We start from the raw sequence: 25,305 nt of genomic DNA, 5'->3' as shown, positions 1-25,305 counted from the left end.
CGAAGGTTTGAACACTTGGGGAGAATTCACTTAGAATGAATAGAGTTGAACACAATTTGCACATCATGATTTTCGATCTTGAAAAATGCTGAAAGTGCGCACAACTACACTGGTGCTGTTTGAAAGTTTGTGAACCCTTTGCAGAATCTGAAAATGTGAGTAATAAAAAAAAAAAAAGAGGGATCTTACAAAATGCGTGTTATTTTTTTATTTAGTACTGTCCTGAAGAAGATATTTTAAATAAAAGATGTTTACATATATTACAACAGAAGACAAACATTCACTGATGCTCCCAAAGGAAACACAATGCATTAAGAGCCGGGGGGTGAAAACTTATTGAATATGAAGATCAAGGTAAATTGTACTTTATTTGTCTTCAAGGAAACATGTAAGTATCTTCTGTTTCTTCCGAAGAGCATTACTAAATTAAAATATATGTATAATTAAACAAAACAAGAAAAATTTGAACATCTTCATTCTGTTCGAAAGTCCCCAAACTCCCCCTATCGGCTCTTCATGCATCGTATTTCCTTCTAGAGCATCAGTGAATGAACCTTTTGAATTGAATTGAATTGAACCTTTTTTAATAATTGTGTTCGAGTCCCTCAGTTGTCCTCAGAGTGAAAAGATGGATCTCAAAATCATTCAAATATGCTAAAGATGCAGGAAAACTGAAGAATTTGCAGGACCTGGAGGATTTTTCTGAAGAACGTTGGGCAGTTTAACTGCTCAGGACAAACAACGGACTCATGAACAACCACCAAAAAACATAAAAACAGCCGTGGATCATTATTATTGTTATTATTCGCATATAACTTCACATTCTGCAAGGGTTTCACAAACTTGCAAGCAGCCCTGTATGAATAATTCTACTTTGATTAATAAAACATTTTCACAATCATGACTTCTCAATAAAATTCTGTTTCCGCTTGCTTTCCGTAGTTCAACATTCAAAGTCTGATGTTCAAAATATATATATTTTTTTCAGAATACAGTACTAAAATCATCTAAAATTAGCCTAGTTTACAAAAATGTGACTGTTTTTGCTGAAAAGAAAAATAAACTTTCATTCTCAAGGTGGATTTGATTTTTGGTTAAACTGGATTGTGGGTAATTAGAAAAATAACATGAGTGAATGTGGCATTTGGTGTATAGTGTTGTTAATTTGCCCCTTAAAGGTGCACTATGTACTGTAACTTTTCCGTCCGCTAGAGGTCGCCTATTCAAAACAAAGGCATAGTTTGATGACGCCACGTTTGAGCACAGAATCTTGGGACATGTGGTCTTCACCTCACAGCCGGTGGAAAAGAATCGGGATAGGACTCGGGCAGAAATCATGTACATGGATGCGATTATTAATGTTACTGTAGTATGAAGCAGAGCAGAGTGTTGTGGGAGCTGAGCAAGGCTGCAGGAGCAATTGTTAATAAGAAGAGCGGAACACATGGCATAGTCGCTGGCGGGACTTTTATTATGCCACAGTCGCAGTCATGAGGATGAGATAACGCAGCTCTGTTTTTCATATTAGATACATTTGAGTGTGTTGAAAATGATGTTATGATGATACTCTGTGCGTTCTCTCGGCAGCTGCTATGACACATGTTCACACTGCAATAAGAGTAAAGTGTTTCTGCAAAATAAAACCGGAAACCGAGGGTAACGCAGATATGACGCAATCGACAGGCAACTCCCTCACACGTCCCAGTTCCTTAGTTAAAAAAGCCATTTATCACGATTTACAAATAGTTGGAAACATTTGGGATATTGTAAGTACTCAACTGAACAAAATATATAACACTGGCCTAGTGGTTTTTGAATATTTTACAGAAAAAAATGTACATAGTGCACCTTTAAAGGGTTAGTTCACCCAAAAATGCAAATTCTGTCATTAATTACTCACCCTCATGTCGTTGGACACCCGTAAGACCTCCGTTCATATTCGGAACACAAATGAAGATATTTTAGTTGAAAGCTGATGGCTGAGAAAGGCTTCAGATAGGCCTCCATTTGCATTCAGTACATTGACACTTCCAAGATCCATGAAAGGCACTTAAAACGTCGTTACAAAGTCCATCTCACAACAGTGGCTCTACAATAATTTTACAATGCGACGACAATAGTTTTTGTGCGCAAAAAAAATCAAAATAACACCTTTAACCAACTTGTTCTCGACTTCGGTGTGTGCCTCCATGACGCATGCGCGAGAATATGACGCAGATCCGGCGCACGGACATATGACCCAGAAGGGATTTGTTTACGAGTAGAGGAAGACGCGCGTGTCTAAGCTGTTGAATTCTACATTGATCGTGCTTTAGGTCTCGGCGTAGTGCTCAAAATGGGGCTTAAGTGTGTATTTCATGGATTCCCGAACGCCGGCGCTACGTCATATTCTCGCGCATGCGTCGTGGAGGCACACACGGAAGTCGAGAACAAGTTGGTTAAAGGTGTTATTTTGATTTTTTTTTTGCATACAAAAACTATTGTCGTCGCATCGTAAAATTATTGTAGAGCCACTGTGGTGAGATGGACTTTGTAACAACGTTTTAAGTGCCTTTCATGGAAGTGTCAATGTACTGAATGCCAATGGAGGCCTATCTGAAGCCTTTCTCAGCCATCAGCTTTCAACTAAAATATCTTCATTTGTGTTCCGAATATGAACGGAGGTCTGACGGGTGTCCAACGACATGAGGGTGAGTAATTAATGACAGAATTTTCATTTTTGGGTGAACTAACCCTTTAATACGGTTTTAAAAGGGAAAAGGTTTACTTGCATACACGTTTCTAATCAGCAGAAATACGAGCACATTTAAAAACCTTAATTTAATGATAATAATAAACTTAAAATATCCTATTATAAAAATATACATACCCTTGATTCTTAATATTGTTCACACCAAGACACTTTTTAAAGCCTACCCGTTCAAAACCCTCAATGATTGAAACAGCTAATAGAGATAATATTAACAATAAAAATTTACACTTTTCAATAAAACTATCTTCCCATCTATTTTCCATAGGTGGAAAGAGTTCAACATTACAAATACCATTTTTTTCATTAAAAAAGTCCTAAAGCATCTAAAATTAAACTTTGATTTCAGTGCATTTTGCACTTGGTTAAACTGGATTGTATGGAAGCTTGTTTCTGTCACTGAATAAATAAAATAAAAAATTGACTTTTTTTCTCAGAATTGCATGATATAAACTCGCAATTCTGAGTTATAAAGTAGGAATTGTGTGATTCCGTGATATACACTAGCAATTGCGAGAAAAAAAAGTCAGAAAGTCGAGATATAAAAGTCGAGATATAAACTCGTAATTGCAAGAAAAAAACAAATATTTTCAAATTGTTTTATTCCATGGGGGAAACAAGCTTCGATAGGATTGTGGGTAATCAGCGAATAGGAGGACCGTTTTTTGCACTGAAATTACATGAGCGAGCATGGCGTTTAGTGTATAGTTAAAAGTGAAAAAGTCAAAAAGGTTTACTTGCACACGTTTATAATCATTCTCAACACAAATACGAGAGCATTTAGACTGCATAAGAACATACACCTTTACCCCACTGTACCTGCAAACGCCCACACACACTCACTTCGCAGTTTAGAGCCACAAACCCTTAAAAGAGCTGAAGAGAAGACTGACAAGCTTATCGAGAAGTACGATTATATATAACTATCAAGAGAAAAAGTATGATAAATTTCCCTACTAGTGATGTATCGCTTCTCCTGCGTCTTCTGAGAATCACTGTATATGTATACATTCAGCCTCGCAGCGTTAAGTGCATACAGTGTGGGAGAGAGAGAGACCGAGCGAAAGAGATGGAAGGTATAAAAATAGACCCAAAGGAGTGAGTCAGAATGAAAGAAATGATAGAGCGAGTGGAGGAGGGAGGGAGAGAGAGAGAGAGACAGTGAGAGTAGTGAGACAGTGAGAGACTTCTCAGAGGAAATCAAAATGTTATGTAAACCTTGGGAATTGAAAGGAATAAGACAAAGACAGACAGACAGACAGAATGAATGAAGGACTGAGATCCAGCAGTAACAAGAGGACAACAGGACAGAGATGAAAATGACAATTCTGTCAACGTTTACTCTTTACTCTTAGCTTTTGTCCATACAACGAAGGCATATTGTGACCAAGGGGCTGTCGAGCTTCAAAATAACATTAAAGCACCATAAAAGTATCATAAAAGTAGTCACGATGCATCATGCACTATATATCATGTTGTTTAGACCAGGGGTTTTCAAACTGGGGTCCGGGGACCACCAGGGGTCCTCCAGAAGGTTCTAAGGGGTCCCCAGAAAATTTCAGAGAATAAAAAGTCAAAGCAAAAATGGATAAAGTCTACAGAACATTCGAACGGTTTCATTTCTAAACGTTTCTCTCCATTCTTGCCATACTTTCCAGAATTGTATATGTTTGTTTTGTATCTATCTAGTGGAGTTTTTCCCATTTAGTCCCATTTATTTTGCTCATTGGGGTTGTAAGGCAGTATTCTTAACCCAGTACGTGAGCTGCTTACATACATTTATTGTAAAAAAAGTTGCTTATTCAAATAATTTTTAAATGGAAATGTTCTTCAGGTTTATACATCCAACATTAAGTATAGCCAATTTAAGTTTGGAAACAATATGTTGTACTTATAATGTGACACTTACTGTTTATCTAACGTTTTTTCATACATACAAATATATAAATGGAATTTAGGAAGGGGGTCCCTCATTAAGGTTTATCATATTTGGGGGTCCGTTGCATCATAAAGTTTGAAAACCCCTGGTTTAGACACTTGTAGCTCTCGAATCTTGCCAGGTTTGATGTCAATGGTGTCAAACATCTAACAGTGACGGACTGGAAAAAACAGTCCGGGACCAAAGCCAACCATTCACAAGCTACAGATACAAACTATTGCCTGCGGCATTATGTGATTACAAATTACATAATGCATACATCACCTTTCAAAAGTCAATAATATTTTATTTGAAAAAAAAATCATATTTTTATTCAGCAAGGATGCATTAAATTGATCAAAAGTGACAGTAAATACATGTATAATGTTACAGAAGAATAAAATATCAAATAAATCATGGTTTTCACAAAAAATATCAAGCAGCACAACTGTTTTCAACATTAATAATAATAATAAGAAATGTTTCTTCAGCAGCAAATCATCATATTAGAATGATTTCTGAAGGATCATGTGACACTGAAGACTGGAGTAATGATGTTGAAAATTCAGCTTTGTCATCATAGGAATAAATTATATTTTAAAATATATTAAAACAGAAACCAATTATAATGGTAATAATATTTCACAATATTAACGTTTTTACTGTATTTTTGATCAATTACATGCAGTCTTGGTGAGAAAAAGATATGTATGTATATATATATATATATTTATACAGTATATATATATATATATATATATATATATATATATATATATATATATATATATATATATATATATATATATATATATATATATATATATATATATACACACTGTAAAAAAAAAGCAGGTCTCCAATTGATGAAAATTTTCTTGTGACTGATCACATCAAATTTTTTTGGTTGGCCAAATTGAATTTCTGTGAATTGATCGAATTTAATACACAGATATTCAATTTGGCCAACTAAAAAAAATTGATGTGATCAGTCACAAGAAAATTTTAATTGGAGACCTGATTTTTTTTTTACAGTGTGTATATATATAAGTTTTGTGACGCCTTTACATGAACTTTAATGACATCCCATTCTTAATCTGTAGGGTTTAATATGGAGTTGACCCACCCTTTACAGCTATTACAGCTTCAACTCTTCTGGGAAGGCTTTCCACAAGGTTTAGGAGTGTGTTTATGGGAATTTTTGACCATTCTTCTAGAAGCGCATTTGTGAGGTCAGGCACTGATGTTGGACAAGAAGGCCTGGCTCACAGTCTCTGCTCTAATTCATCCCAAAGGTGTTTCTATCGGGTTGAGGTCAGGACTATGTGCAGGCCAGTCAAGTTCCTCCACACCAAACTAGTTCATCCATGTCTTTATGGACCTTGCTTTGTGCACTGGTGTGCAAACTGTTCCCACAAAGTTGGGAGCATGAAATTGTCCAAAATGTCTTGGTATGCTGAAGCATTCAGAGTTCCTTTCACTGGAACTAAGGGGCCAAGCCCAACCCCTGAAAAACATCCCCCACCCATAATCCCCCCTCCACCAAACTTTACATTTGGCACAATGCAATCAGTCAAGTAGCGTTCTCCTGGCAACCACCAAACCCAGACTCGTCCATCAGATTGCCACACAGAGAAGCGTGATTCATCACTCCAGAGAACACATCTCCACTGCTCTAGAGTCCAGTGCTTTAAGTTTACACCACTGCATCCGATGCTTTGCATTGCTCTTGGTGATGTAAGGCTTGGATGCAGCTGCTCGGCCATGGAAACCCATTCCATGAAGCTCTCTACACACTGTTCTTGAGCTAATCTGAAGGCCACACAAAGTTTGGAGGTCTGTAGCCATTAACTTTGCAGAAAGTTGGCGACTTCTGCGCACTGTTCGCCTCAGCATGCGCTGACCCCGCTCTGTGATTTTTTTTACGTGGTCTACCCATAGACTGTAAAACAAATGGACGTAGTGTCTGTGACGTCACCCATAGGTTTCTGAAGAGCGTTTCTGAAGCCTAAAGTGCGGCCGTTGCCATCTCGTACGTCACTCCTGGATAACTGAAAATGGGTAAAGAGGTAGCTAACAGATGGAGTGGGTGGAGCAAACAGACAGCAGACAAACGGCACATTGGCCACGCCCTTAATTAAGCAGAACTTTAAGGCTTAATATAATTTAAACGAATGAGTTATAAAAAAATTCACCCCCTCACAGTTGTCATGAAGGACAAAATTAGCCGTATAGACCAAAACCACAATTTGTACCAGGCTGTAAACATGTTTTTTCTGCTGTAAAGTCGATGAATTGCAGTTTAAGTCACTTCCGTATTGGCTTCAAGAGAAACTGGGAGAGGTTGCTGCTTAGGCCTACCACTTCATGGCTGAGTTGCTGTTGTTCATAATTTCTTCCACTTTGTTATAATACCACTAACAGTTGACCGAAGAATATAGTGAGGAAAATTCACGAATGGACTTATTGCACAGGTGGCAACCTATCACGGTACCACGCTTGAATTCACTGATCTCCTGAGAGCGACCCATTCTTTCACAAATGTTTGTAGAAGCGTCCACATGCCTAGCCTGGGTGCTAGATTTTATACACATTTGGCCATGGAAGTGATTGGAACACCTGAATTCAATAATTTGGAGGGGTGTCCCAATACTTTTAGCATTTTTTTAAACATTCAATAGACAGTCCAAATACATTGTAAAATAAGTAAACATAAAGAATATTAAACATTAAAGTGATCAAAACAATTTTGCAATGAAAAATGTGTAACTTATCAGCAGGGTGCAGAGTTGATTTTACATGTTTTAATTTTCACTGTACATTTTGCTTAGGTTCGGCTTTTGAGCAGGTGAGGAGGTCAGGATCATTCCTGGTTTTCCAGTCAAGAAAAGAACTGCTTGGACATTTCCAAAGACCCTCTTTTTGGGTTTGGAATGACATGAGGCATGTCATTCACATCTACACAAACAAGCTTTTGGGACGCAGTCAGTCAAATCCAAAAGATAAGTGCGGATTGTACACAAAAGTCCAGTGCATTATTGCTGGGATTTAAATCATCCTGACAATCAGTTCTATTTGAGATCAGGTGGATCATATCACAATTGCATCCCAAAATTAAACGGAGAAGAAGAAACGATGCCTTTCCATGAGACCACTGAAATCCCGCACCCCGCACTGTCACTCCAGCTGTTAGACTCCATTTGTGCGTCATACGACAATCCAGCTCACAAGGATTCCAGTTAAGGGCTGAATCAAACGATTATATGAAAGTGGAGTTGTCTGTTTGAATTACTCAAAACGGCAGCATGGCCTTCATTTCAAAGCTACGGCACAGCGGAAACTTCCTCTATGAGATGGAAACGTCACTGGAGCACTTCCCTGTCCAAACTGAGCAAGAACTTCAAAAACCACGACCTGCCTTTTTCTGGAAGAACACAGGCTGACCGTGGGTGAGCTTAGAGCTCGGAGCATGAATAAATGAATGAAAAAACCATTAAAAGAGCACCTCAGCACCTGTCTGGATGCTTGAAGAAGAATAATAAGGAACCAGAGGACATTTCAGATTGAGAGATATTAAACTGGAGTGCAAACCGGTGTTTAATAGAGCAGTTCATTGAAAGATGATGATTTCCTGACCTCTATAAATAATTTGATATTATTTTCATTCTTTTCTGAAACACAAACGGACTCCTGCACTATATATATGAATTACTTAAATTTCAGATCAGGAATTATAGTGCACTAGTCATTTGATTGTTTTTTATGATGCTTTTATGGTGCGTTTTTGGATCACCGAACTACTGGAAAAGTGCAGCTTTGATCTCATTTGTTGTTTCACAGACTTTTTTTTATAATATAATATAAGGTGACTGTTATCCCTTTATGACTGTACAACACTCATTCACACCATAGAAGTTTTGAACTAAAATATCATGACACAGCACTGTTTCAGCATGCGTTTATGGAAGGAAGAGTTTGGACGGTACCGGTCCTGGTCGGCGCTGCGGAAACGAGGGAGGATCATGTGGCGGAAGCTGCTGGTTCGGTCCAGTTTGGGCTGACTCTTGGCCCGTTTAATGGACCCCTTCAGTCTTCTACTGAGGAAACTCTGAGAAAAAGAACAGACTCAGAATTAATATGCATGACAACAGACGACAAACCTAAGGAATGGATCATTTGGATTGCATATAATAGTCTGACATTTGAAAACTTAATAATAGGCAATGTTTGCTCACATAAAGTGATTCGTAAAGGCATGTGTTATTCTTTTTATCTTTATGAGGGCTATAAAAAACATCTAGCTATATAAAACACAGTGTGCAGGCATTTATACTTAACATGTAAAATATTTTAACATTGAAAATAATACATATTTTATTTTATCTTTTATATTTTATTTTTAAGCCAGTATGGAAATGACAAAATTATGATTTATAATATAAATATACATTATAATTATTATATATGAATTATTATTTTTATTATATTAAAAAAACTATTATTTATTATATGTTTTGTTTTATTAAAACATCAAAATTCTAGAGAGAGAGAGAGAGAGAGAGAGAGAGAGAGAGTAAGGAGTAAAATGGAGTACGGTTTACAAATATGTATTAATAATAATAAGAAATATTATTACATTGAGCAGATGAGCATATACTGTATATATATATATTTATTTTAAACATGTTTTATTTTTATATTTATTATTATATTAAAAGGACAAAAATGTGTTGTTTATACAGTGTGTAAATATTATTTATTTTATTGTAATTAAAACTATATATTTATTATAATTATTATATATTATATGAATTATATTTAAAAAACAATTATTTATTATATGTATTGTTTTATTAAAAGATTGGAGTGAAGTAAAAATGTTGCATATATATATATAAATAATAACAACATGTAATGATAATATATATATATATGATATAATGATATATTATATAATATGATATAATTATATATTATATAACAACATATTTTTATTCTTATATATATATTATATTAAAAGGACACAATTGTTTATATATAGTTTATATATAAGTATATTTTATATTATATTTTAGTATTAATAATATAAATTATTATAACATTAATTAGATGAGCAGATGTAAAATTGTGGTGCAACTGACTGACATTATATTCCCTTGCTTGTGGCAAAACACTCTGGCAATGTTGCACTATCCACAGTCAACCAATAGTGGGAAGTGTTGCTTCATAAATATTTCCCGACGCCTACAGTAAGAACAGACTGGCAACAGCAGGCAAGAGGTTCACGCCACAGCAGAGTCAAAAAATCAAGTCAAATCTCACTGAGTACGTAATGTGTTCATAAGACGTGCAATCTAGATACAACCTGAAAAGACAACTCATCAACAGAAGAATGTTTAGACACAGCAGATGAAGCTGTGAAAGCTCATTTGCTCAGTGATAAATACAGTGTTTGCAAGGCAGCAGTGTATTGATATTCTTCAGACATTCTGGTTAGTGGTTTTTTATGAACTACTAATACTTGGTATTAAATGTGTGCAATTAATTCAGCACAAACTGCTCTACCAACTAAAACTTTTATTCAACATTTGTTTCATCCTCAGGTGTGCTATTTACTTTTTAGTTTTTGTATTATATACTTACAAAGAAAAATCTGATTTTAAAATTTTCCATTTAGAAAGTGGCATTTCTTTCTTGCAGACCCACAGCCTAAAACCTACCTAAAACCAGTAAGCAACCATATAGCAACTAGGGTTAGAAATGTTCTTTTATTAAAGGTGCAGAAAGCCATTTCTGAGAAAACTTGACATTCGAAATAAACCCCCAAAAAACACACCCCTCGTTTCATTGCTCCGCCCCCCAAAATAACAAAGACAATGCAAGAGTGGATGTCTCTATAGCGGAAGCGAGGCAAAATAATTCTTAAAGCGAAGATGACGCACAAACAACAAGGAAGAACTAAAAATGAATATACAGTAAAGAGTATACAAATACAAAGGTCACGTGACCCATTCTGTTTACGACGCCATTTCGGCAGGCAGGAACAGACAGCGCCAACGGAGTTCACTGCACGTTCACTACACACTTTAATTGAAAAGACAGGCTTGTACATAGCGAAACATAACAGATCCCAATAATGCCCCCGGGGTGCTTTTCACGTGATAAGGATAGCTTTCCTGTCAGGACACCTGTTGCACCAGCTGTGCGCAAGTTACAACTAGCCTAGTTTTGACGTAAATGGGCACTAAGTTACAACTTATGCACTCGTAAAAAAAATTTCGTTGCACCATTAAACTTAGTTGAAGCCATAATCTATGTATAAACTAAATATTTACGGAAGCCTCCGATCAGGAGTAACATTAACAGATAGAATAGCAGGCAGACTGACTGCATCAATACGCTCTTGTTTTACATGACAGACTTCAATTCTTTAGACATATATGATAATGCTGACATACAGGCCTACATGCGCTTACATTTTAAGAGAGAAAACATGTGAATAGATTAACGTTATATGTTAGCGGTTAACACAAACCCGTCCAAAACAGTGTGCCGCTGTGTCCATCTGTCCGTGTTGTGCATGTCAAATAAAATCAGTCATAATTAGGGCTGTCAAAAGATTAATCGCATCCAAAATAAAAGTTTGTGTTTACATAATATATGTGTGTGTACTCTGTTAATTATTATTTATATATAAATACACACACATTCATGTATATATTTAAGAAATGTTTTCATGTATATACTGTATATACATTTATATAATCTATAATATATAAATATAAATGTTTTATATATACAATTTTTATTTTTTTCTTAAATATATACATGCTTGTGTGTGTATTTATATATAAATAATAATTAACAGAGTACACACACATATATTTTGTAAACACAAACTTTTATTTTGGATGCGATTAATCGCGATTAATCTTTTGACAGCCCTAGTCATAATCAATAAACGCCATTTCTTATTTTTTATTTGTTTCAGTATTAATTTATTGATCCTTAATTTTGTTTCAAATAGCCTACCGTTTCTGAATGTTATTTATATTTAAAAGCACTTATGTTATTCATGATTAAGTATCGCATTAAATGGGAACTTATTTTTATCATTAGTTATGTGAAGCAAAAGTAGCTAAGAATGAAGAATAAACTGAAATTCACGGCATCTCAACAACTTACTACGATAAAATGATTTCCCCTTTGCTTCCCCCCGCCTGTTCTGGCATCCTGGCGCACATCAGCTGTCCATCATGTTGAAATAGTAAGATTTAAACAGTCTGGTGTTTAATTATTTTATAGATACCAATGCAACAACCGCTCTAGCGCTCCACTGCTTGCCCGCCAAAATGGCGGAGTTTAGGCTGCGTGACGTCAACCTCCGGAGCTCTATAGTCATCAGCAGCACAGCAGCTCCAGGCAAACAATGACACTCATAACTGTCCTGTTACTATAGCTAACATTAGCATCTGTGAAACTTAGCAAAACCAATGTAACTCACGTACTGTATGGAGCAGAAACAATGCAACACATCCGTTTTCAGGCCTTCCCGCTTAGGTCTCTCCAGCGCTGGAAAGCTCTAATATTCAAATTTCTAATATTAACCTAATATTGTCCTAAAGCTCTTGCCGGATTATAACCCTTCTTTTTCCAGTGATATTCCTCTGACCTTTTCTCTTCTGTAATGTCTCTCAGAGATCTTTCTGCACTCTTTCTACCAATCTCCCTCTCGCTCACTGTCTCCCTCCTCGACCATCATGAGTGGACACACCCCTACTGCTGATTGGCTCACTCTCTCTCCTCGCCCAATCATGAGTGGACACGCCCCCTACTGCTGATTGGCTCACTCTCTCTCCTCGCCCAATCATGAGTGGACACGCCCCCTACTGCTGATTGGCTCACTCTCTCCCCTCCCCCATCACGAGTGGACCCCCCCCCCCCCCCCCCCCCCCCCTTCTGCTGATTGGCTACAAGTGTGTTGTGGTGCTCAGTCCGATCCGCTTTCAACAGCTTTTCTCAGAAATCGCTTACTTCACCTTTAACACAGAATACTTGGAATTGATTTGTAGTTGCTTTTTCATTAAGAAAAAAATATTATGATTATTTCAATTTATTTAAACCATACAAAAACACACAGTGGGTCATTAATTATGTAAAATACTCCAACTCAATCAATTATAGAAAAAACCCCCCGAGGAATCCACTACAGGAACATTTTTGGCACCTACACTTTTATTATCTGGGGCATTTTTTGCCACTTTCGATGAAACCGCCTTCCCACTATCTCTGACTTTCGAGTACGATTGTGGCATTTTGTCCCCCTAGTGGCACAGAACTATCAGATTGGTAGTGAAGCACCACTTTTTCACCATGGTTTAAGGAATGAATAATGAATGTATACACAAAACAAATCACCGTCAGTACATTTGAAAGATAAGCATAGTGCATTTTTTTTAGCACTCATCAATGTAAATATTTCTGTAATAATTCTAAAATCATTATTTCGTACATAATTACGAGATTAGAGAAATAGTGTTTAAAGAATACTAAACATTAGTAAACTGCACAGTCTCTTGTGCTCATAGTTTTGATCGGAAAACATCACATTCAGTTTGGCAATCATGTACGGTCTAGCCACAAAAGTTTAAATATTTCAATGCATCCGAAGCGGATTCAAATAGGATCCGAAAATTCCATAGACGCATATGATCAGAACTCCAATATACCGGAAAAGAATGACCACTCAGAGGTTTTTAGTACAATAAAACAATGGTTAGTTTGCCACCAGTATCACCAAAACCGTGTTATGTTTGTACATTAGCAATGGCATTGTGTTTTGGGAAAATCTGCAGTTGCAATGGTACATTTTCATTTCATTATACTGGGACACAAAGTCGTCATGCTCACACTCTTAAAAATAAAGGCTCTTATTGACACTGATGGTTCCATGAAGAACCTTTAACATCCATAGAACCGTTCCTGCACAAAGGTTTCTCTATAGTAGTAAAAAGTACTTTAGATTTTTTAAATGCTCTTCACACAAAGAAAAAAAATGGTTCTGTAAGATTTTTTTGGGGGACCAAAAATAACCTTTATTTTAAACCCTCTGGTGCTCCTCATTTAGGGGACACACTCATACTCCTCCCAGTCAAAAGTGGCCGAACACGTCAAATGTAACTTTTTTTCCCCAGTAAAATAATTGTAATATATATTTTTGTTCAATAATATTTTTTATTTAATACTATACATTTTGAGAGGATTTTATGGTACTAAGTTATATTTATGCAATAATTATAACCATTTATGCCAATAATTAGGACCATTTAAACTTTTCAAATCATTTCCTTGTTTTCTTTTTTCTATACCACTGCAAATACAGATTGTGTCTAAATACAATACAATATTGTTATCCTTTTTTGACAAAGTAGTGTATAAGTAGTGTTGACCTTCTGGTACTCTTTGGTCAGTTTTGACAGAAATAAATGTACAGTTAATCAGAATGGTATGACACTTGCCCTCGTTTTCACAGACAAGGCATAAAGGTGCACTGTGGAAATTTAAGCGGCATCTAGCGATGAGGTTGCAAATTGCTCACCCCTCCCTTTCGAAGCTCATAGAGAATCTACGGTGGCCGACAAAAGACAAAGATGTCGTCATATGAGACAGCAGACAGTAGCTAGTGCTCTGTAGAGCAGTTTGTCCGTTTAGGACTACTATAGAAACATGCCGGTGCAAAATGGCGACTTCACTGTAAGGGAACCCGTGGTGTATGTAGATAGAAATGTCTCATTCTAAGGCATTAAAAACACAACGCTTCATTATGTAAGGTCTTCATACACCACTGAAAACATAGTTATGTATATTATATTGCATTTATGTCAATAGATCCTCATAAATACTACACACTGCACCTTTAAGCCTAATCCCAGACTAAAATGCATCTTTGAGCTGTCTTAAAGTCACAATATGTAATTTTCGCCGCTAGAGGGTGCTTATTCAAAACAACGGCGTAGCTTGATGGCGCCTAGTTGCAATCTTACCTCTTCACCTTTACAGACGGTGGAAAAGAATCCAATGGGACTCGGGCAGAAATCATATTCATGGATGAGCTGATGTATTAAAGATTTATTAACGTTACTGTAGTATGAAGCAGGGTGGGGCTGAAAGCCGCTGGAGCAGAATGAGGTTGCTGGAGCGATTGCTAATGAGAGACAAGTGCGACACACGGCTCGAGAGCAGTGGAGCTTTTATTATGCTGCAGATGCACTCATGCGTATGTGGGGTAACGCAGCGCTGTTTTATCATATTAGATACATTTGACTGTAGAAAGTTATGTTATAATGTTACTCTGTGCCTACTCTGTACTATGAGACACTTGTTGCACACTGCAGTAAGCTAGATCAATATTAGTCATGGTAAAACATGGTACTCGCGGTAAATCAAGAAAATAAGATTTAAACAATAATACTAACTGTGTTGAGCTATATGACAATGATTAGTTTTCTGTCAATGAATGTATCCAAACAGTTGGTCGCCTGTCTAATAAAACATATAATATATTAAAGCGTCTTTGGTGTTTCCATGGTTTCTACAAAATTAGAGGATAACGCCGTTATGATGTAATTGATAGGCGATGCACGGACATGGTCCGTGACCTGGTTAAAAATGCTTATTTATCTGGATTTAAACATTCTTGGAAACATTTGGGAAAATGTAAATACACAAGTCAAAAAAATACACACAGAGAAAAAGGGTGCCAAAACTGTAACTTCTTGTGGTAAAAAAGATGTCCTTTTAAGGGTACTGCCCCAGTGACAAGCTGTTGTACCCCTAAAGGTACAATTTTGTATATAACATTGTTCTAGTGGTTTTTGGATAATTTAATCCAAAAATCTTACATATTGTGCCTTTAACTCAAAGCAACTTGCACTGGAATATCTTAAAATGTGTCAGTGCCATTGTTTCAAGTTGCATACCAGTAATGTTTCTTTCTAAGGCATGTTTATATACTTAAAGATCCTAATTGAACTAAGGTCAATCCTTGCTTAATCTAAGCCCTGTCTGTGAAACCAGGCCTTGGTGACTATTGTGGCACTTGCTTTGTGAACACAAAACAATCAAGGAAAAGTCACTGAAGAGCACCAGAGGGGCAAAAAGGTCAACAGTACTTTGTCGCAACGAGTAACAATGTAGTTGCAGTGGTACATTAAATTTTTTTTTTTTATTTCAAGTATTTGTCATGCTGATCAAATCCTTGAGCACAACACCCTGACACTAAACAAAAGTCCTCACATTCAGCCAAACAGACAAAAGCGTTTAATCGCAAAGAAATTGTCCGTTATATCTAATGAACTCAGACATAATGACTCAATCACTGGCTTAAGAACAGATGAACATGATTGCTTCCTGCATGACTAACTGTTTGTCTAACACTTCCAAACCGCACGCCGGCCGGCTGAACCCACAGCAGAAGCTGTGTCGGAGAGCGCTCAGATGTTAGATAACGTACCTCAAGAGAGGGTTGTGCCGCCAAACTGCGTCCAGTCCCTGGATTAGAACCCACAACCTTCCACTCACCAGCAGCCCATTGAGAGAGCGGGACAGAGGGAGGGAGAGTCAAAGAGACGGTCGGGGAGAGAGGGAGGGAACGAGGGAGCGGAGGGGTGCTCACTCTCTTTTCTGACTGTGAACAGGAGAGGGCGGTGGAGAGCGACGGGGAGAGAGAGGGCGACAGGGGCAGAGGTGCGAACGGGAGTGAGAGGGATAGGGAGGGAGAGAGGGATCGGGGTCGGAACGGTGGGGTACTCACGGATTGTCGGAAGGGTTGTGGGGGGGCAGTGGGTGGGATCTCCATGCTTGGCTGCTTCCCGGTGGCGATGCTCTTCCGCCGGAGCCGAGCGTTTTCTGAAAGAGAGAGCGATAAAAGTATCAGAATCAAATGCAACTAAAGGCTGGAATGCACTAAACGACTTGATTTGACTCGATTTGCAGTCTGAACGTGTCAATGGAAGTTGCCAAAAGTCAGAGCAAGTCTGCAGGTTTTGGCAGTCGGAGCTGACATATTTCACAGAAAATTGCATTGTATATGAAGGGCACAAACTTATTTTGAGCCGATATTAGAACACATAAGGTGTGTCCCAATTGGTGTACTTATGCACTATTCTATGGTTCTATGGTGTTTTTAAGTACAAATAGTGCGAGGAATGTGTTCAAACTGAAAATTCCCAAATGTAAAAGTGCACTTTAAATACCCGGATGATGCACTAAATTAACGGAAAAAACAAAGAGTAGAATGTTGGACACTTCATGCACTCAACTGTTAGCCTAGAAATCTAGACGGACCCTAGCGGCAGCAAATGTAATTTGCAGCCAGGGTAGTCTAGCAACTCTCCGTTGGCTTGCGGGCTGGAAAAACCAAACTCTGGTCAGGCCAATCACATCGTGTATAGAGTCGGTGGGCGGGCTTAACATAATGATGGCAGTGGAGTTGTGGCGGTTCTGTGTGCTACTCGTAAGCAAAGCAGCTGGCGAAACAGCGGTCTTTCGAAACGGCTTTGGTCGCGACTCTGGAAGACTTGGAGTTAAGCTTTTCTTTGAGAAAAGAACAAAGAACTGCACTGAAATCATTCTTAAGAAAGGAAGATGTGGTCAGAGTTGGTGAAAGTTTAATCTATCAACTAGCTCCGTTTCACCTTCTTCGCTGCTCTGGTTGGTTGTAGCGCTATCCTATTGCGTGCAGAGGGAATTTGAAAGACAACCGTTTATCCCGCACCTCGGATTGAGCCCTGCCAATGGTGAGTTCCCAGACCCAACATCTTGATGTGTGTCTGGCTTGTCAGGCTACTCAACTGTCACAACAGAGTAGTGCATAGTGTAGTGTGTCATTCGGGACACAACTATACAGTTTTTATTTGTCACGGAACAACTGGGGGAAAATACAATGGAAATCAATGGCTACCATCAACTCTCTGGTTACCAACATTCTTCAAGATATCTTCAAGATATACTCGACGCGTCTGCAAGAGCGCGAGGGTGCGCGCGGCAAAAATGACGTCAACGCGGAGTGGGCGGTCGTGCGCGTTGGGTGCGCAAGACCCCATTTCGCCTGCCGGTGTGCAGCGCATTTTTTGTAACAGCGCGCGCGACTCCGCATCCGAAGATGAACGAGTTCTAGGCGAATCTAGCCGAGCATGACGTCTCATCACACCGGCACCCAGTTTGCACATACAAATTAGGTGCTTAAATTTACAAAATGAGTCTACAAAAGCAGAAATAAGCCCTTTTAAATAACGATCCATGTTTAATAAAAAAATTATCACGAAACTAAATCAAAATGTTTAGTGAAATTAGGAAATATTTAAGAGATAGTTAATTTAGTTGTATACATGTGTGCATATATTTTGTTCTCATGTCACAAGTAATATCAAGGTTTACTGAGTTTTACACAATCCTTTTGTAGTGTGGTTTTCGGTGAAGTGTACTAAAATAAATATCATCACCTGTGTACATTAGCCCACTTCTTCTCGACGCTGTTTCCTGATGGTTTATAAAACAATTACTCCGAGTCGCCCTCTGTCGTTTCAAAGAATAGTACAACGGCGAGCGCGTCAAGTATAAACGCCTCGTCCGTTTGAGGAGGAGCGCGCACAGTCAGCGGAGGCTCGCGCTGCGGAGCCAGGCGAAAGTATAAACAAAGCGTACGGGTGAGTAAATGACAGAATTTTCTTTTTTGGTTGAACTCTTCCTTTAAACAACTTTTTAGTGAAAAAAATATATAATGGAAAGACATATTTATATATATTTATAATGTCCATCACATTAAACCACCAAAACAATTATATGTGCAATAAAATCAATGTGGCTTTTCTTTACGTTGTTGTGCCAGGTTGCATTTCACTGAGAGACGGAGTCTGGCTCATCTCGTATATGATGCTGCGAGTGACACTATGGCTCTGTCCCAAAACCAAGTGGACTGCCAATGTAGGCAGCATTCCCAATGCAAAGGCTGTTCCAAAAGGTAAGGTACCTTCTTTTAGCTGTTGTGGCCCATAATTCATTTCAACAAGAATAATTCCCTTTAAAATGGTCGAGTTAAAGGGATAGTTCACCCAAAAATGAAAATTAGCCCATGATTTACTCACCCTCAAGTTATCCGAGGTGTATATGACATTCTTCTTTCAGACAAATAAAATCAGAGTTATGTTAAACATGTTCTGGCTAATCCAAGCATTATAATAGCAGTAATAGTTGCTCTGTTTTTGAAGTCCATAAAAAATGCATCTGTCCGTCAAATAACTGCTCCACACGGCTCCAGGGTGTTAATAAAGGCAAGCGAATCGATGCTTTTGTGTAAGAAAAATATCTATATTTAAAAATATATATTTATATATTTCTATGGCTCTGCATCAGCTGTCCCCGCGCCATCACTTCCGGCGAATAAGGTCAAAATACATGCAATATACGGCACGATCATAGATATTAGGGATGCCACAATTCTCAATATAATATTGAACCGTTCGGTACAGCATTCACGGTTCAATACGCGCTTGTGAATTGCGTTTTTTTCGGTTTTGCATTTAATGAATTATTTTTCTACACATTCTATCATTTGCCTCCATCCCAATACTGAACAACGCAACATACATTCACATCACACGTTAGAGGTAGAGTTATACTCACGGAACACTATAGTTATTCACAATCACCAAAGTTCATTATTTGCATGCGTTTTAAAGCCTTGCCGGTTTCATTCGCGTGCACGGTTTTAACATGCGCTTTTGGAGCGCATGCACTAAACGCCTGTCAAACACGTGATTACTGGACTAAATAGTCGTCTTACTGCGCTAATACTGTCAAATATACACAAGGTTAACATAAACACAGTCGGTTATGTCTAAAGTTAAAGTCAAATCGTGTGTGTCTATATATTAGATGCACAGGTCTTAAATTGACAAGAGCGCAGTCGTGAACACGCGATCCTTAAAGGGACAGTTCGCCTCTAAAATAATGTCATTATTTACTCACTCTAATATTGTTTCAAACCTGTATTCATTTCTCGATGACAGAATTTTCATTTTTGAATGAACTATTCCTTTAATGTTAATACAACAACACAAGACAAAGAGAAAATCACTCACTGCTCTTGACTGAAAAACTAATACAGCAGCAAAGAATCAATGAATATTTTATAGTGAAGTCTATGTAGTGTTTTATTTTTACATTAATTCATTCAATTTCATACTTAAATGCTGCTGTACAGCTCTGAGCTGCCAGTGTAAATCTTTATATATATTTATTTTATATTTTACAATACACTAGGAATACAAGTTTTTTTTTTTAAAGTAAAGTTTTAAGTTTAAGGTAAGTTTTTCAATTCTTATAAGTAAAATTAAGAAAGAGTATTGCAATAAAAAATTATATTTTTTTCTCCTTAACCTCTTGCTGTTCCTGTCGCCTAAAAATAGAATAACAAAAAAATTTATGTGACAAGCCATCAGAACCGAACCGAACCGAAAACCGTGGTTAAAAACCGAGGTATGTATTGAACCGTGAACTAACTGTATTGTTGCATCCCTAATAGATATATAAATAGATTCCTCATTAGTGCCTGCGCGGATCGGTCGAATGAGGCATCTATACGTATATATATATATTTTGATCACGCTAGTATTTTGACCTTATTCGCCGGAAGTTATGGCGCTGGGAAAACTAGATGACATTCGTCTGATAAGAGGTAAAAAAAATTACATAAATACTGTTCGGTTTCTCAAAGAAACCGATCGTTTCGTGTCTTAAGACATCAATGTGTCGCCACGAGCCGCATGGTTTAATAAGGATTCGTTTGTCTATGTGTTTTTACTCTCATTGCTCTCATACTCTCTAAAATATCCCCATTGACATGCATTAAACGACTATCACACTGCAACGGAGTTAAAAATCTACATTTGTGTTCTACTGAAGAAATCCAAAGAAACTTGGATGCCCAGGGGGTAAGCAGACAAACATAAAAATTTTGTTTTTGGGTGAACTATCCCTTTAAGCAAAAGAAATGTCACTAACTAATTTAATTACAACAAATATTATTAATTAATATAATGCAATCCATTTAAGAATAGTTGTTTATTATTTATGTGTGCTATGTACAGAATTGTTATGCATTTTATTACTACAAATCAATTACAGTATGAGTTTCAATTTAGAACAGAGACATTGATCTGTGGCCAAGAAAGAGGCAAGAAAAATAGCTAAAAAAAGAAGAAGAGGTGAGCTCTTATGCTCACCAATGCTGCATTTATTTGATCAAAAATACGGTAAAAACATATATAGTCAGAATTGCGAGATATTTATTTTTTATTCGGTGGCGGAAACAAGCTTCCATTTTTATTTCAGTTTTGCTGCTTAATATTTTTGTGGAAACTGATTTTTTTTTCAGGATTTTTTGATGAATAAAAAGTTCAAATGAACAGCATTTATTTGATACAGGTGCATCTCAATAAATTAGAATGTCGTGGAAAAGTTCATTTATTTCAGTAATTCAACTTAAAATGTGAAACTAATATATTACATAGAATCATTGCATGCAAAGTGAGATATTTCAAGCCTTTATTTGTTATAATTTTGATGATTATGGCTTACAGCTTATGAAAACCCCAAATTCAAAATCTTAGAAAATTAGAATATTACATGAAATTAATACAAAAAGGATTTTAAATACAGAAATGTTCGACCTCTGAAAAGTATAATCAAGCATATGCACTCAGTACTTGGTTTGGGCCCCTTTTGCATGAAGTACTGCCTCAATGTGGCATGGCATGGATGCTATCAGCCTGTGGCACTGCTGAGGTGTTATGGAAGACCTTGATGCTTCAATAGGGGCCTTCAGCTCTTCTGCATTGTTCGGTCTCATGTCGCTCATCTTTCTCTTGGCAATGCCAGGTCAGGCGAGTTTGCTGGCCAATCAAGCACTGTAATTCCATGGTCATTGAACCAGGTTTTGGTACTTTTTGGCAGTGTCGGCAGGTGCCAAATCCTGCTGGAAAATGAAGTCAGCATCTCCATAAAGCTTGTCTGCTGAAGGAAGCATGAAGTGCTCTAAAATGTCCTGGTAGAAGGGTGCGTTGACTCTGGACTTAATAAAGCACAGTGGACCAACATCAGCCGGTGACATGGCTCCCCAAACCAACACAGACTGTGGAAACTTCACACTGGACTTCAAGCATCTTGGACTGTGTGCCTCTCAATTCTTCCTCCAGACTCTGGGACCTTGGTTTCCAACTGAGATCCAAAATTTGCTCTCATCAGAAGAGAGGACTGGACCACTGAGCAACAGACCAGTTCTTTATTTCTTTAGCCCAGGAAAGACGCTTCTGACGACATTTGAAGCCCATGTCCAGGATCCGTCTGTGTGTGGTGGCTCTTGATGCAGTAACTCCAGCCTAAGTCCACTCTTTGTGAAGCTCCCCGACACATTTGAATGGCCTTTCCCTGACAATCCTCTCCAGGCTGCAGTCACCCCTGCTGCTTGTGCACCTTTTTCTTCCACACTTTCCCCTTCCACTTACATTGATACAACACTTTGACAACATCCCACTTCTTTAGCAATTACCTTTTGAGGTTTTCCCTCCTTGTGGAGGGTGTCAATGATGGATTTTCTGCACAACTGTCAGGTCAACAGTCTTCCCCATGATTGTGAATTGCACTGAACCAGACTGAGAGACCATTTAAAGGCTCAGGAACCCTTTGCAGATATTTTGGATTAATTAGCTGATTAGAGTGTGACACTTTGAGCCAGGGCCGGCCTGTGGCATAGGCGGAATAGGCAAATGCTAGGGGCGCCACTCATCCATAGGGAAGCCAAAATGTAATATTGATACTATTTAATTCATATTCATTTGAAATATTACCAAAAAAACTTTTTTAAGTCCCCCGCCTCTTCCCGGTCCGCCGCATCAAACTCTGCCGAGCTACTTGAAGTGCGTCAGAAATAGAAGATGAATTGAAGTGCGCAATCAGTTTAACACTGGGAATTTGTTGTGTCGCGTCGCCTCTCGCCGCATCCAACGTAGACAGGATTGCTTTCATTTTTTAGGGTGCTTGGCCGCTCATGCCAGGTGTAGACACAGTGAAAGTTGCCTGATTATTTATGACGGATGGCCGAATTGTAGTGTCAAAAAAGACAGAAGCCCTCTGGTGCAGGGAAGAAAAGGGATACACTGCAAAAAAAATGCTCTTCTTACTTAGTATTTTTGTCTTGTTTCTAGTCTAATATCTAAAAATTCTTAAATCAAGATGCATTTACTAGATAAGATAGATTTCTTTTTTTCTTGAAAATAAAATCAAAATGAAGTTAGTTTTTGCTTAAAACAAGCAAAATTATCTGCCAATGGGGTGAGAAAAATAATCGTGTTTCTGATTGAAATCTTGTTTCTGTCCCAAACAGAAATAAGATTATTTTTCTCACCCCATTGGCAGATAATTTTGCTTGTTTTAAGCAAAAACTCTCTTCATTTTTTCCCCAAGAAAACAATAAAAAAATATTTACTAGTAAATGCATCTTGATTTAAGAATTTTTAGATATTTGGACAGGAAACAACAAAAAAATACTAAATAATAAGAGCATTTTTTGCAGTGTAAAGACAGAGGTAAAGTAATGTAGGCTAATGAATGAACAGTTTATCTAATTGCATTAAATATTTAAACGAATGTAATATAACTTTTTTAATAGCCTAATGTTTTTACTCTACAGTTGTGCAGTTTTAAGGGCACATATGGCAATTTTAAAATGTATTTGCCAAAATTAGTAATGATATTTATATACAGGTTTATTTAAAATAGCAGTGTAAATACATCTATTGATGCTACTGGACACATCTTCAGTAATGTTCCTGGAATCATTGGGTGTTTCGGGACTTTCAACATCATACACCCTCATCCAGGCAACCCAGCTGATCAGACCCCAGCTTGTGTCCAGTTGGCGAATCTAGCTGCTTTTCCCCCATGGATCTCCTCTCTTGAGCCATATCCATCTTGAGGCTTTCTCCGCTGCTTCGGTGGTGTTGTAGATGGCTCTTCTTCTCCTCCCTCCATCGATGCCTAACAGACTGAAGGCTCTGAATAGGGGTCGGGCCGCAAAGCCCCTGCTTCCGACCTCGATTAGGAGACACCTTGCTCTCCATCCTGCATGTCGCACACTCGCTGACCAGTCACTCGTACTTGGCGAGCTTCCTTTCAAAGGCCTCTTCCAGGCGATCTTCCCAAGGAACTGTTAGCTCCAACAGAACCACTTGTTTGGTGGACTCAGACAAGAGAACAACATCTGGTCTTAAGGTGGTGGTAACAATGTGGTTGGGGAACTTGATTTGCTGCTCCAGGTCCACCAACAGCTGCCAGTCCCTCGCAGTGGCCAAGATGCCTGCAGATGTTTTTGCAGCTGGTCTTGGCTGCTCTCCAGCTCTGATGAAGCTTTCTTGGATAGGTGGGAGTGCTTGGCCCACTCGACTCCTGCAGCAATGGCTTCGGCGATGGCCTTCAGCACCTGGTCATGTCTCCACCTATACCTCCCCTCTCCCAGTGCCTTTGGGCAACAACTCAGAATGTGCTCTAGTGTTCCACGCCTGGAGCACAGTGGACATGCTGCTGACTCCACTTTGCCCCATATGTGAAGGTTTGATGGGCTGGGAAGCACATCATATACCGCCTGGATGAGAAACTTGATCCGCTGTGGCTCTGCCTTCCACAGCTCCACCCATGTCACCTTCCTCTTGATCGCGTTCTCCCATAGTATCCAGGCACCCTGTTGCCTCATTCCCACTGTCCTGCAGGTTATCTCCTCCTCAACCACTGCTCTCACCTCCTCCTGGACTAGGCAACGCCTTTCCTTCCCTTTGGTGGTGTCAATATGGGGAGTTGAAAAGGAACCCAGTCCAGCCCTGCCTCTTGTTACCACTCCCACCAGCCTGTTGTGATGTTCTCTTGCCTCTGCTTGTCGAACAGCCCCCTCTGCCTTCTACTTCCGGCCAGTCCTAACTTCAATCCCAGCCTTTGACACCTTTGGATCGCTTGAGTCTCTATAATGCAACACTTCCCTGGCTCTGGTTACCTTGAACTCCTCTTCCAAGGACTTGAGTGGTAGTTGCAGTTTGTTGCGGTGCCCATAGAGTGCGATGCTGCTTAAACTTTTTGGAAGCCCCAGCCATTTTCTGAGGTGGCTGCTGACCTTCTTCTCTAAAGTTTCCACAGTCGAGATTGGCACTTCATAGACGAGGAGTGGCCACAGGATCCTGGGAAGAATGCCATGCTGGTATAGCCAAGCTTTAAACTTTACTGGCAATCCGGACCGATCCACTGACTTCAGCCATCTGTCCAGCTCAGTGCAGGTTGCCTGGATGGATGCTGTGTCCCTCAGGGTGCTGTCAAAAACCTTGCCTAAGCTCTTAACAGGCTTCTCAGTGACGGTTGGGATTGTTTCCCCTGCGACACTGGACAGGAACTTGTCATCTACCTTTCCTCCTTTCAGCACCATTGATCTCGACTTTGCTGGCTTAAAACGTATCCGTGCCCACTCCATTAGCTTTTCGAGACCCTTTAGAATCCACCGGCAGCCTGGGACTGACTCTTTGGTGACTGTGAGGTCATC

At 38.6% G+C, this 25,305-nt stretch overlaps 1 protein-coding gene across 1 annotated transcript in view; it reads right to left on the bottom strand.

The window, feature by feature from the left end:
* Nucleotides 1-23,756, bottom strand: part of syngap1b (synaptic Ras GTPase activating protein 1b) — a gene marked incomplete at both ends in the record, with an annotated part of 89,036 nt that extends 65,280 nt beyond the window's left edge. Inside the window, 3 exons of the mRNA XM_079837046.1 lie at nt 8,654-8,775; nt 16,480-16,614; nt 23,625-23,756. Of these exons, the coding sequence (XP_079693172.1) occupies nt 8,654-8,775; nt 16,480-16,614; nt 23,625-23,756 (389 nt within the window). The remainder of the gene's footprint in view (nt 1-8,653; nt 8,776-16,479; nt 16,615-23,624) is intronic.
* Between the last annotated feature and the right edge of the window lie 1,549 nt (nt 23,757-25,305).

This window comes from Gobio gobio (assembly GCF_949357685.1).
Source record: "Gobio gobio genome assembly, chromosome: 15".
NCBI lineage: Eukaryota > Metazoa > Chordata > Actinopteri > Cypriniformes > Gobionidae > Gobio > Gobio gobio.
Note: the sequence above shows the minus strand (reverse complement) of the source record. Positions and strands in the feature narration are given on the sequence as shown.